The following is a 14,956-nucleotide window of genomic DNA, read 5'->3' as shown; positions in this document are numbered from 1 at the left end:
AGGAGATAAACCATAATACTTGTAAGGGATGCATCTTTGGAGAGCTGAGAATTCTGGGAAATAACGAGCACAAAAATGATTCATGTCACCTTTAACAATAGGCAGACCATCCACTGGTGACTGAGATCAAAGATAAACTCTCCTACCAGTCAGACCTATTCACTTCTTGCCCCCTACTAGCCATTTGATCTTGGGCAGGCTATTGAACCTCTCAAAAGCAGCAACCACACATATCAGGCAAGACTGTTGATAGGGATCAAATGAAATTGCTCATATGAAACCCTGAGCGCAGTGACTCTCTTATAAGAGTACTTATTAAGTAGTAGTTTCTCTTTGCTTCTGATAATGGCCACTACGGAGATTCTTTCCCAGGCCTAAATAAGACTGGTTCAGAAACAAACACATGGGTGTGTTTGGCAGAAGAGAAAGGTGGGGGGCATCATGACAAGGGGGCTGACACAGATTTTAAACAAAGGAAAATTGCCACAATCTGGGTTTAGCATGGCACTTAAAATCAGAAATTGTGGAATAAATTTGGCTCTAACACTTTTTAAATATATGATCTTAGTCAAGTCGTGAATCATGATAGGTAAAGGTTTTAATGAGTATTAACTGAAATTATAAATGTAAATGACTTGTCCCAGTCTCTAGAATATAATGCACTCAATAATGATAGTAGTTATTATTATATATACCTTTTTTACTGCTAATAAAAATAAAAAATTGTTGCTCTCTTGAACATCATTTCCTTAAATGATGGCTTATACCATTGTTTGGCCAGAACTAGCTACTCTGTATTGGAAAGAATAACATCTGTTATCAAGATGGACTGTTTCCTTTGGATTCTGGTTGGACAATTGGATTTATGCCAAGAAAAAAAAAAAAGACAAAGAGCAGCTGGTATAGCTTAACGCCCTACATCTAAAGTTATCCTTATAGAAATGAATCAGAGTATTTCTCCCTGTACAGGACAAAGACCGAGCCACAGGAAGAAAAATAGTTTGAAGGAGAATGAGATAAATCTTTCTTAAATAAGTATCCTAAGAAAAATATATCATTCGTAAGTAGTGTGAAAGAAAAGGTATAGATTAAATTGATCTATCATGAACTTTCATTTAAAAAAAATAACACCTTTGGAAAACAGAGAAAATAAGTGTGAGAAGTTAATTGACTTTTTGTTTGAATGAGCAATTGTAAACAACAACAAAAATATGGTAGTAATAAGCTCATCAAACCAAAATGTTTCAGGAATACACAGGCGATCCAAGAAGATGGTAATGTGTGGTGAACTTTAGAAGACAGAGCTTTAACTCAAAGTGGTTCAAGAGTGAGGCAAATCACTCTGCTAGTTACTTGAGAATGATTATTAAAAGCACTAAGTTACTGCAAGTCAGAGCAAGGAGAGATAAGTTACTTAGAACAATTAAGGTTGCCTATGTCCTGACAACTGAACCATTTGTTTGACAAGATTCTTGAGAATTCAAAAGTTACTTTAAAGTTCAATTTCGGGCAGTGGTTCTCCCTTTAACTGGATCAGAATCACCGGAAGGTTTGTTAAAGCACAGAATGCTGGGCCCCACCCTAACCCCACTGATTTAGTAGGTCTAAGGTGGAGCCTGGCAATTTGCATTTCTAGCAAGTTCTTAGGTGATACAGTTCACTTTATTCTAGTTTACGGACCGTGTTCATCTGATTTCTAGAATAGTATTTACCAAATTATGTCCCGTAAAATATTAATACTGTGAATGTTCTACGGGAGTAAGGGAAGTATAGAAGAGGAATTAGGCCAATGATATTTTTACTTACAAATTTATTTTAAGGGGTGTGGGGTTATGCTAGTTCTTGTAGTTACAATGATTTCATGATAATAATGGGTATTTTCAAATTCTTACATAATACTTTCTTAATGATTCTTGAAAAAATATTTCTGTCCAGAACAAGAATCTTAGTATTGTTTAGTTTGTGACATTATTTGGTATTTGCTTTATATGATCATATAAGTCTTCAAGATTAAGTGAGATCCTAAAACTATATGATTGGTAGAGGGATTTCATTTGGACACTCACTCAATAAACATTAACTGAATGAGCACCTGCTGACTGTCAGGTTCCATACCAGGCCCTAGTACTACAGTGGTAAGCAAGACTTAAGAGTTCCCTGTCTCACTGAGTATTATATGTAAGTAATCAATCACTAAATTCTATTCCTGAAACCAATATTACACCATATGTTAACTAACTAGAATTTAAATAAAAATTTGAAAAATAAAATTAAATACATCAGACAGATAGATAAATAAGTAAATAAAAGAGTTCCCTGCTTCAGGGAGTTAACATGCTGTTAGAAGAGTCTGAATATAAATAATAAAGAAATAAATTAAATGGAAGAATCTTTTCATTCATAAGAATGAATGTATAAAACAGGCTGGTAATGGAGTAAGAGCCTGGGAAAGCCTAGATTTTTAAGCCACTCTTCAAAGCAGTGACTTTTAAACTGAGACCTGGAGGTAAGTATGAGCCATTGGAAGAACAGAGAGAATTGGCCTTCCAGCCATAAAGTACTTCAGGGTAAAACCTCAGAGACAGTAGAGACCTTAGTGTGTTCAGGACTAGAAAAGAGGCCAATGAGGCTGGCGCAAAGCAGGTAAGGAAGAGAATGATAAGAAATGAAAGCCACGTAAACAGAATGGAAACCAGTGTCAGTGGACAGAGACCTACCCTGAGCCCATATTCTTAAAGGGGCATCTTTTAAGCAACATACTTAGAATACGCATTATAGTGATAGTTGTTAAAACTACATGGAAAAGAACTTGTAGAAATCCCAGTGACAGATGGGCAACACATAGAGAGGTTGTTATGGGTTGAATTATGTTCTTCCTAAATTCATATGTTGAAGTCCTAACCCCCAGGACCTCACACTATGACTGTATTTGGAGTTAGGGTCTTTAAAGAAGGAAATTGGGTTAAAATGAGGTCATTAGGATGGGCTCAAATCCACTGTGAGTGGTGCCCTTAAAAGAAGAGGAGACTAGGACACAGAAACACAGTAGAAAGATCATGTGAAGACAGAGCAGATAGCCATCCGCAAGCAAAGGAGAAAGGACTTAGAAGAAACCAAGCCTGCTGACACCTTGATCTTGCTACTGTTTAAGCTACTCCGTCTGTGGTATTTTGTTATGACCGGCCAAGCAAAAGAATACAGAAATAACAACAGAAACAATTTTCCTCTGTTCTTTCCCAAAGTTTTCTCCCTCTGATATTCAATACATCTCTGCCTTAGACTGTAAAGAAGTTTGATTTTTATCCCTTAATCATTGGAAGGCCATCAGGAGTTTGAAGTAAGGAAACTATATGATCTGAATTATATTTTTTATAAAATCACTCTGGGGGTTGTTTGAACAGTAAATGACAGGGAAGCAAGTGTAGAGGAAGGGGTCTTATAAAAGGCTGCCATACCAGCCCAGCTGAGAAATGATAATGGTCTACACCAGGAATGCAGCAGAGGGGATGCAGTGTGAACAGATCAAGGGGCATGCCGGTGTGTCACTGCTCCCAGGAAACAGGTTTTTTTCCAAAGAGCAAAAAGCAGAGATATAATAATTCTATTTATTGAAGGCCTACCATGTGCCAGGTGGGATACTAGCCTCTTTCCAAACACTATTTCATTTAATTCTCACAACACCCTCCAAGGGTGATATTATCATGAGAATTTTATGGATCTGGAAACTGAGCTCACAGAGATTAAATATCATATGCCAGAGCCAGAATTATAACCCCCGTGTATTGATCTCCCAAGTGCGTTCTAGCTTTCTATGCTAATGACATCATTAAATAATAAATCAATAATTAATTACTTCCATAATTTTCTATCTACTACATAACATGCCATATCTAAATTTCCTAAATGCTGTTTATGCATGTTTCTGAGCTATGTTCTTTCAGCTCTTGCTACGCCTTTGCTCTTATCTTACTATAGCCTGTTCGAGTCTGTCTTTCTTCCCTTAACAGCAAAGATGAAATCTTAGTCCTCTTTGAAGTTCCCAACTAGCATAGTGCTTTGCACATATTAGGTGGTGAATAACTATCTGTTTGTGTTCTTAATATCAGCCCACTAGTGATTTTAAAACTTCCCCAAAAGAAAAAGTACTTGGATTCATTTGTTACACCAGTTAAGCTAAAAATATTTTCTGATTAAAACAGAAAATGTGTCTTATTTATATTTGTATCCTTTCCCAGAACTAATCTCAGGCCTTAAATGTAATAGGTTTCCAATAAATCAGTTTTCTATGAATAATGGTCGCTATGTAATTAAGAATAATTCTTAGAGACGCTTCCCCTAACACTACTGTTTAGGATGTTCAAATCAACCTTACTAAGAGCATAATTACATAGAAACCAGATAATTTTGGGCTTGGAAGGACTTCTCATAATGTTATATTCATTTGTGTAACATCAAAGACATATTTTATTTTAAAAATCCTACTTCTTTGGTAATAGGGAAATGTCTTTTAATCCCCAAAATGTAGTTGGCATTTTGTAAGGCAAACAAAGTGATCTTCGGTAGGGTTTGAAAGAAAGAGCCAACACTACCAAGATGAAATGCAGAGGAATATTCCCATCTTATTAATGAATCTAACTTGGGTGGAAAGTAGGAAAACAATTAACAATGTATCAGATGATTTTCCACTGCTAACTTTACTTCAGCTGTATAGACCTGGTCAAAGGATATAACAATTTAATTTCTTCTCCAATAACAGTGTCCAATTTGCTGTAACACCAGGAGAAAGACCTCAGATGTTTTACTGATACTGAAACATGTCGATCCTTGTTCATAGGGTGTCCCCAGCTACCCACTTGAGGACATATTTCTGGTTTTTCAGCCTCCTAAATTCATGTATCCAGCTACATCTTACAAAACACTGCTGATATGCTTCTAAAAATCAGGATACTTACAGTACTTAGGACATACAATAATGGCAAAGACTCTTGAGTGATATATTTAAAGAAATATCTAATTTTGTTTGTCATCAAAAATACAGAAATGCTAACCTTCCTACAGAGTAAACAAAGAAGAGATATCCATTGATATCACAGAGAAAACCGAGAGCTCTCAAGTTTTACTTACATAACATTAAAGATTAGTGCTTCCTATGTCCTATGATCCTTCTATCAGTCCAGGTCAACTTTTTAAATGATTAAAGTACTTAAACAAATAAGAAGAGCATTTTAAAAAACAATGAAATATGGGCAAAAGATGAAGATGCTCTTCACAGAAGGAAAATTCTTATAGGCAATAAAGGGTTGAAAAGATGTCCAACCACATTAGAAATCAGAAAATTCTAATTATTTCACAATCAAATGCCTTTCTATGTATTCCATATCCATATATATATATTTCATATCCATATATATATTCCATATCCATATATCCATATATATATATATTCCATATCCATATATATATATTCCATATCCATATATATATATATTCCATATCCATATATATATATATTCCATATCCATATATATATATATTCCATATCCATATATATATATATTCCATATCCATATATATATATATTCCATATCCATATATATATATATTCCATAATATATATATATATTCCATATCCATATATATATATTCCATATCCATATATATATATTCCATATCCATATATATATATTCCATATCCATATATATATATTCCATATCCATATATATATATTCCATATCCATATATATATATATTCCATATCCATATATATATATTCCATATCCATATATATATATTCCATATCCATATATATATGTATATGGTTGAAGGTTTTGTGGATCCTAAGTCTCATATTCATTGTAAATGAGAGTTTGAATTTGTAAAACCGCCACAGAAAACAGTTTGGCATTATCTCATCAAGTTGAACTCCCACTTACACTAAGATCCAGAAAAATCCATTCCTGGATATATATGCAAAAGAAACTTTTGCACATTTACAGCAGGAAATTTGGGCCAGAATATTCACAGCAACACAATCTTGGAAATAAGCAAAATGCCTACTGCCAACAGAGAAGATGAATAAACTGGTTCCTATGAAGTGGAGATATCACACAGCAGTCAAATGAATGATCTCTAGCGATATGCAAGAGCAAGAATGAATCCTTGCAATACACAATTAAGTGGGAAAAAAAACACACCAAAAACGAATACATAACATGTTCAAAACCACTAAATTTTTGTAACTGAAATTAAAAAAAAATAATATTCAAAGGGAAACAAATAATTTAAAAGGACTCAGAATGGTGGTCACTGTGGGTGGGGAGACAGGAAGAGAGGATGAGGGAAACTCCCTAGCAGGATAAAAGTTGTCACGCTTGTGCACTTTAATGCTCGAACTGCTATGTTTATGATATTACAATGAATGAATGAATAGACAGGCGGGTGGCTGGATAAAAAGAAAGTTACCTGTGGACCAATAATGAGAGTAATTGTTAAACAAGTATTATTAATTTGGAACCCAATTCTGTACACAAGAGGCTTTTAAAAAGAAATACAATAAAAAGGCCTAGAAAGTTATATAATGCAAGTTGATGTATTTTTCACCTAAAAGAAAACTAATAACCCAGTGAAATATTATCTAAATCTCCGTAAAATTGCTAATAGCCTATATCTAGATTGTACAGTGCGTATTCGGGGAAACACCAAATATCCTTGCCCTAAAGAAAATGCAAATATATGATAGTGGGTACATCTTTTTTGCTAAACCAAGAAAATAACAAAGTAAATTTGTGTTCTGGGTTCTGTAGTCTCTTACCTTCTCAAGGGTGTCTTTCTCTCGGTTATCCCTTCCCTCCACTGTAATATTACATTATCCCCTACTTGATTATTCGAGTAGTACACAGATGTATTCTGATATTTCTAGTCTTAAAAGAAGGCAACCTTCCCTCTTTCTCCTCCCTTTCACATTGTGAACTTCTGGGGGAAAAAAATCCATACACACTGCCTCTAATTCTTCCTTTTCTGTTCACTCTATCGTCTGTTGTAACCTGGTTTTCATGCTCAGGAGTCACTAAAAGTCCTTTCATCAGTATCATTAGTTTTCTCTATCTATAGCATTGTTTCCACGGACTTTAAAAAATAATTTGATCTCTCTCATTGTTAAAGAAGCTCTCTGAATCCGACTTCTCCTTCTACTCACCACCCTATTTCTCTGCCTCCCCTGGGCAAATATCCAGAGACTCCTCCCCCCATCAGACTTTCATATCCATCACACCACCAACGCTGCTCTGTCCAATCACTGAAGAGGTAGGTATTGCTCAATGCAGTGACCCAACTGTATGTGCTTATCTTTCTTAACCTGTCAGGAGCATTAAGAAGTAAATGATCAATCCCACCTCCTCTTTTTTCTTACCATCCAGTATGCATATTCTGAGATTTTCCTCCTACTCCAAAGGCTCTTCCTCAGTCTTCCGGGACAGATTCTTGCCAACTCCCCACCTCTTAACACTGGAGACTTCAGAGCTCTCTACCTGTAGCTCTTCTGTATCATCCTTAGTCTCTTGATGATCCCTGTAGTCTTGTGGCTTTAAGTACCATATATATTGACATACCAATCATCCCTGCTTTCCAGATTCATCTCTGCCTAATGTCCAATAGGCATCTCAAATTTAACATATCCATATACAAATCGTTCATCCACACCCCTAATCGGCTCCTGCCACAGTGTTGGCAACTCTATTTTTCTAGGTGTTCAAGTCAAAAGCTTTGGAGCCAGACACCTCCCTTTTTCTCACACTCCACATTCTAGCTGTCATTAGTGGACCAGCGCTTTGAAATATAGCCAGAACCTGATCACTTCTTCCAACTTTACCAGCTTCATGCCTCCAGCTTGGTGAAGACGTCCATCATCTCTCACCTAGTTAATTGTGAAAACCTCTCTGCATTTGCCCTTGACCCAAGTGCCTTTTGTCACTACAGCAACCAAAGTGAGTCTGCAAATTAGGCAGTTCGGGGTTTGCTCCTGTTGGAATCTCTCTAATCACTTGGGATCTGACTCAGAGGAACAGCAAAGTCTTTACCAGCTCGCAAAGCTTTCAACAACCTCATCTTTGTAGCATACCCCCTTCTTACTCCTCAGTCCTGTTAAACTTGACTGCAGCGACACTGACTTCCATGCTTGGCACTTTCACACACAGAGTTTCTTTTAACACAAATGCGGCTTCTGCTTTTACCCCCTTAACGATCATTGTTGAAAATATCATCTCCTCATTGAAGTTTTTCCTACCACTTTCGTTAAAAGTGCAACCCCTCCCCTGCTTTATAGTACTCCATAGCAGTTATCGACCTCTGACACTCCATATTTTACTTATTTCTGTTGCTCATTTTCTGTTTCTTTCACTACATTGTCAGCTCATGAAGGCAGGGAAGTGCATCCCTTTTGTTTACTGATGCATTTCCCTGTGCCATCCTAGAACAGTACCCGGCACATATTATATGCTTAATAAGTTAATGAAAAGTGAATGAAATGAAACATCGCCATGTGGCCAGCCTTATCTTATTTAATCTTGGAAGAATTTGAGAGACTTCTCATCCCTCCTTCCTAAGACATTCCAGTCTCTTGACTTCTAGAACTTCACATGCTCTGAGTGCCCACCTGTATCACAGGCATCCTCCTCTGACAATTCGACGTTTTCTGCCCTTCCTCAATTGTTAATGTTCCTGGAGGCTTGGTTCTGGGCTCTTTGCCCTTTCTATACTCTTCTCTAGGCATGTATTCTCATAGCATCATATGCTGGTGACTCTCTTGTATATCTCCACACAAAACTCTTGTCCGATAAACAAATATGCACAACCACTAGGACTCCCTATATGTATTCTAACATTCTTAACATATACGCACATGATTTCTTGATTGCACCCCCATCTCTCTTCTCCCTCCCTCTGTCTCCTCCTCCCTCATTAAATAGTGCCGTCCTCTACCCATTTTCTCAAAATAAAAATCCAGGAGTCATTTTTTACTTCTCCCTTTCCTTTACCACACATATGAAAGCCATCACCAATTATTTGTTGAATTATACCTCTAAAATATATCTCAATTTTTTCACTTAAATTTATCTTTACTACATCTACCATCTTATACCAAGCCACCATTAACTTAATGAAGAAAACCACCCCCGACCCCAACCCCAGAAAAAACTTCATTGCTCTCCTGGCTTCCAACATTGCCCAACCTCTATATCTGAGTCTTTCTGTTTAATATGCAGCAAAGTGATCATGTTACAATCTGAGTCACACCAAGTCCTTCCCTTGACCTAAAACACTCCAATGGCTTCCAGGTTCACTCAAAGACGGATCTAAACTCTTTTACAGAGGGCCTTGCATGCTCTGGCCTCTGCTTACCGCAAGAAGCTAGTCCTGTGAGATTCCTCCTCTTGTTTTCTTACTACCTTCCTGAACTCCTTTCACCGGACTCCCTTCAACGTCTAAAGCACACTAACTTATCATCTACCTTAGAATCCTTACACTTGCTTTTTCTTTTCTTTTCTTTCTTTTTTTTTTTTTTTTTTTTTTTCCTGCCTGAGAACAACTTTTGCTTACCTTTTCCACATCTGTCACCTTTAGGGCTCAACTTACAAGATTTTCTTCACCACTGTCTCTGAACTAGACCCCTTACCCAATTAATTCTCTATCTTAGCACGCTATTAGATTGTTCCACAGCATTATCCTTAATACTTTGTTATTTGTTTTTATTTTTATCTCTCTACACTGCTTAGCTATAAAGTTCTCAAAGGCCTTTGTCTGATTCAGAATAATATCTTTACAACCTCACATTGTTCCTGATACATAGTGGTCTCAATACCTATTGGTCCAACAAATGAATACATAAATGAGAGTGACAAATCAAGAGAGAATGAAGCTTTATTTTTCTGTTGCTCCGTGGATTTGAGGTGTTCTTTTTGTCTACATATCTTAAAAAATCTATTCTTTGTAGACATTCGATTAGTAAGGCTAGCACATGGTTAGTGCATTCATCTAATTTTTTTAGGTTAGGATACAGATCATTTGAGAACATTGCACGGATGTTTTTATTTGTGTGGGAAAATTATTCCAAATTTACCTAAGTGTATATACTTCTCCACATTTGTTTTTCCATTTTAGAATGTTATTAAAGCTTTAGAATAAAAGTTCTCATTTCATTCCTTTGGGGGAAATGTAGTTTTGCTTATTTTAATAACCTACTTAGGAACAAGAAGGTACGTTAATGAAAATTTCACTCTTGGTAAACAGGATGTAAGAAAGCTTTAGAAGTGGATGTAGCAATAGACCAGCTGCCTTGTCTATCAGTGGCCTGTCCATTAGCAGTTTTAGGTTCCTGAGCAATTCATTAGAACTTTTCTCAGCCTCCCCTCCAACACACAGATGATGCCCACCGTGCTTATCTCTTTGTGTTGTTATGGGAATCTTACTAAGCATTGTATGCAAAAAGGTTTCCAAATGGTAGAGGACCCCACTAATATGAAGTCCGGCGATGCTGGTGAGCAACCTTGCAAAACAGACCTAATGGTCTGTTGCCATTTCAGAGAGGTGTTGGAAGATGATCTAAGGCGATTATACTTAGTTGAAGTATTTATTATTCCAGATCATGTGCCTCAAAAGATTGAAATATACAAGGGCTGCATAATCCTTCAATAAATGGAAGTGGTTAAGGACTGGCTTCCTAAACTATCTCCTGGCGCTAGTACCTTAGCTCTGCATTTTTAAGATGGCGTAGAACAGTGTTGAAAGGGGCTAAGAGCACAGGGGAACGATTTTCTAGCTCCTTTGTTGGAAGGGTTCACTTGTATGCCACTTCTAAGCACGTGCAAGCTACTTCAGGATGACAGCAGACTGATTTGTCAGAGGCCAAAAGAACTATACCCCTTCAAAAGTCCCAATCTGGCTTCTCACACCATGCCTCCTTCCTTCTCTTCTCACCTTTTCCCCTTTGCTTCTCCAATGGGAGAACGTAGGAGACAAGGGAGAGGAGACCCTGGAGGGATGAAAAGAAGAGAACGATTTCAGTTCCTTTTACTTCCCTGTTGCAAGCTGTGCCGCTGAGTTAAAAATATGTAATTTAGTTTCCAAATCTATTCCAACCCCTGCCGGCCTACTGAGCAATCACAAACCATCCAATTTCAATTCAAATCTTTGCTTTTAGCTTTATTTTAAATGGAACACAGCGAAGTTGTATAAACAGATATAAAGTAAATGCTCTACAAAGAGCAGAAGTAGGATTAAAGGAAGCAGGAAGTAAATCTGTATTTAGAGCATACTGGTCAAAATCTGAATTGTTTTCATTTTATTTTTAAAATACCAAACTTTCCACAAGGTATTGAAATGTCAAAGGAGGCACCAAACCTGTGGTATCCAAGAGTCTGTGCTAAGAATGAGTTTTCTTCTTATTTTCGGTGGTGCTCATTTATAACATCCCGTAAACAGATTACATGGCTTCTGCAGGTGAGAATTACAATTCCCCGTCACATTTGGTTTGCTATGCATTTACAGAGAATGACCCATTTCTAAAAAATGAATCACATTTACCACAAATATTTATGAGCCTAGCCAAAAAAAAAAAAGTGTGTGATCTAGTAAATTTTTAATGATAAGCAACTGCTCACACTTGAAGTAAGGTGAATTCAGCCTCTTCCCATAAAGCCATAAAAGTATGTCCAGGTGGGTAATGCAGATCACTTGGCAGTGACAAGTAAGATGACTAATAATGCCCTTGAGTCGTTTCAGCAATACTGCAGCTAGCCAAAATCTAGTAATGGCTTACATAGATGGATTTCATTCATTTTATTGTCTACGTAGTATTATGGGAGAGGACAGTCGGTATAAAGGATACATCTACAATGGATTCCTTCTTCTTTTTGAGTTATACTTGTATTATAGCCAACTGGGCAGAGGTTATCTTAACTTTTGCCATTTAATAATAAAACCATATCATCTCAGTTATAATTTTTCACTTTAATTTATGTTCAGGTACATCAATTCTGTAATAAATATTTAAACTCGTGTGATTTGATGTTTCTGTTATTTTTTTCCCTTACTTAAAATGTCGTGTTTAAAACATTTATGGGCAGATAAATCCTATTTTATTGATATAATATAGTCTTCAATGATACCACATCATCTGAAATATTCTCCACAAAATTCCTTTTTTGGATATAAAGTGATAATTTCCCAGTCACTTGTGAAAGATCATGCATTGACAAATGATTCACTTCTGCAAGGAAGCCTCTTTTCAGATTTGCACGAAGGCAAATGCAATGCTGAGCATCCTACCGCTGGAGAGGCAATGTGAAAGAACTAGGAGGATCTTTCATCCTCATCCAGATTTATCACTGTCAACATGCAAAAACTCAATTAATACCCTCAATGACCCCCTATAACCTTCTCAATAAAATTCAGAAAAAAGTTTGGGATCAGAAGACCTGATTCCAGCCAACCATTAATATGCTATGTGCCCAGGTATAAATCACTTTCCATTTCTAATCTGCAGTGGCCTCATTTGTTAAATGAGAAGAACCAGACTAATCAGACTCCAAAAAATCACCCAGCTCCACTCTCTCCAATTCTATTTTACTTCTGATAATTCTTTCAAACCTGAGACCATGTCTGATTCTGTCCTCTTTCGCTTTTTCCATACTCTCATCTTATCTCCTACACACTCTCAACAGGAAGTTTAATGTGCCCTGTGCTGCTAATATCATGTGATGCTTCCCACACTGATATCCTCTCAGTCTTCATGGGTTTGTCTCTTAAATATACAAACTGACCTGGGTTCACATCCTGCCCATGCCATTTACCAACTGCGAACTCGAACTGGTTACTTAACTTCCCAAGTCTCAATTTCTTCATCTGTAAAATGGGGATAGTAAGAGCTTACTCTCAGTAATGCCTATAAAATGCCTGGTATATATGAAAATTCAAATAAATAAATACAATATTAGTAGTTATTATTGTTACTACTACTACTACTAGAGGCTCCTTTAAGATAGAGCCCATGTCTTGTTCAACTCATTTCCCAGTGGATAACTAGCTCAGTGTAGTTGGAAAGAACATGGACTTGGTGGTCTGAAGACCTGAGCTGACACTTGGGGTGAAGTCATGTGTTCTCTCTGAACTGGACTGAGCGGGTGTTTGAGGGTAAGAATTATATCTTGAGATTCTGCGAACATGGTGCCTGGCACAATGCTTGCCACATAAATTCTCATTATATAAGCAAAGGGAACATGAACATGCAAAAGAGCAACAGTACAGATAATGGATGTGCCTCTATTATAGTCATTATAAATACTTAAGGAAGAAATAAACCTGAAACACCTCTGACTCCAAAGTCTTAGGAGGGAAGTAAATGCCATCTCCCCAAATAAAGCAAAAATTCATCCCACTGTGGAAGAGAACGGGAAAGGACTGGGTTCTCTAGCAGAGCAGGCAGCTTCGTGCCCCAGATTCATGTCCTAGGTAGAACACGGTGGCGAGGTTTTGGCAGAGGGACAGATACCACGTGGGAGGGCAAGGGACTTCGGATCAGTTGCCTCAAGAGCAACCTGCTCCGAGCAAAGTGGCCAGGTGCAGGGGAAGTCCATTCTCAGGGCGCAGCGCAGCTGGGCAACCGAGCCCCAAGTTCCCATTTTTGACTCTTTCCCTCCAACCTCCCCCACCCAGCAGTCAGGTCCCGGAAGGTAATTAGTGTGGGGGAGAGGCAAAGCTTCTGAGGCGGCAGGGAGATGGGAAAGTACTGGTGGGGGCGGTCTTCTTGTCAGAGGTCTCATCAAGGGGGGGAAGGGGAAGGAAGGGAGAGAGAGAGAGAGAGGGAGAGAGATGGAAAGAGAGATTTTTCATTTTTCCCCCTCGAATCATACCTAATGATACACAGACAGGCAGACCGAGAGAGGGACAGACAGGACACACTTGAGCTTTTGAAATCGTTCATACCCCCAAATCCAGGACGCAGCCTGTTGTCATAACCATCGAGTAAGCTGTCCAGGATGCGGGTAAAATTTTCCGGGCATAATTTCTCCTCCTTTTGGTTCTGTCCTGGGGATTCGTTTAAACTGCAAATGCAAAAAAAACGGAGGAAGGGGTTGTTTTAAGACTCATCACAGAACAGGTGGGAACAGGTTTATCTTCTAGGGAAAGAGTCTCTTGCCCCAAGCTGAAGGAGGCAGGTCTGAAGGACGGGGGACAGAGAAATGGTCAGGAAAGGCGCACCCTGTGCACACGCACCCCAATACCCACACTCTTCTTGCACCCGGTGCCCCTTCTGCTTTCCGCGTCTACCCGGTCACTGAAAAGCCCGGCTGCGGCCCCTGACCTTACAGGAGGGTCTGGTTTGCCCTGGGAGGGGCGGCGGCCGACGGGGGCCCGGAGCTGGCCACTTCTCCACCCTTGTCCCTCAGGACCCCAGAGAACTCACCACGCCGCCAGGCACAGGAAGTGCAGGAGGGCGAAACTGACCCGGGAGGACGTAGCGATCGCGGGTACCTTCTTGGCAGAAACCATCTTTGCAACATGCCATACTTTAAGCCTGTTCACGTTTCCAGGCTCTCAAGATGCCCTGAGCAGGGTGCGAGGCGAGGGCAGAGGCTCTCCGCGGCGTGCGCACACTCGCGCTCACACTCGCCCGCGCTCACACTCGCCCGCGCTCAGCCAGCCCGAGCCGCGGTGGGCGCGTGTGTGCACGCGGGCCAGGGGGAGGCGGAACCTGCCTTCCATCGCCCCCTCCTTTTCTCGCTGAGCTCTCAATGTGTATGGAGAGCTATGTATACCGCTCAACACCCTTTCGTGCCCGCACCGTGAAGCCTCCGAGGTTAACATTGGCGCGCTTGCACCGAAAGGCTGAGCAAGTTCTTTCCGACCTTTAACTCTGGTTTTCCTCCCCTCCTCACGACTGCCACCCCCAACCCCAAGTGG

The 14,956-nt window shown here is 38.9% G+C and overlaps 1 protein-coding gene across 3 annotated transcripts in view; it reads right to left on the bottom strand.

Moving 5' to 3' along the window:
- GABRA4 (gamma-aminobutyric acid type A receptor subunit alpha4) overlaps nt 1–14,563 on the bottom strand; it is a 59,974-nt gene extending 45,411 nt beyond the window's left edge. For 2 of the 3 annotated variants that reach the window (XM_008701444.1, XM_008701445.1), the window contains exons 1-2: nt 14,528–14,556; nt 13,979–14,097 (exon numbers count right to left, since the gene is read on the bottom strand). In XM_008701444.1, the coding sequence (XP_008699666.1) occupies nt 13,979–14,097; nt 14,528–14,556 (148 nt within the window). Of the gene's footprint in view, nt 1–13,978; nt 14,098–14,459 lie in introns of all 3 variants that reach the window. The other variant, XM_008701443.2, reaches the window with a different exon arrangement.
- Nucleotides 14,564–14,956: the final 393 nt, after the last annotated feature.

Source organism: Ursus maritimus, unplaced genomic scaffold (genome assembly GCF_017311325.1).
Source record: "Ursus maritimus isolate PB19 unplaced genomic scaffold, ASM1731132v1 scaffold_8, whole genome shotgun sequence".
Taxonomy (NCBI): domain Eukaryota; kingdom Metazoa; phylum Chordata; class Mammalia; order Carnivora; family Ursidae; genus Ursus; species Ursus maritimus.
The sequence above is the reverse complement of the archived record's forward strand: the minus strand, read 5'-3'. Positions and strand labels throughout refer to the sequence as shown.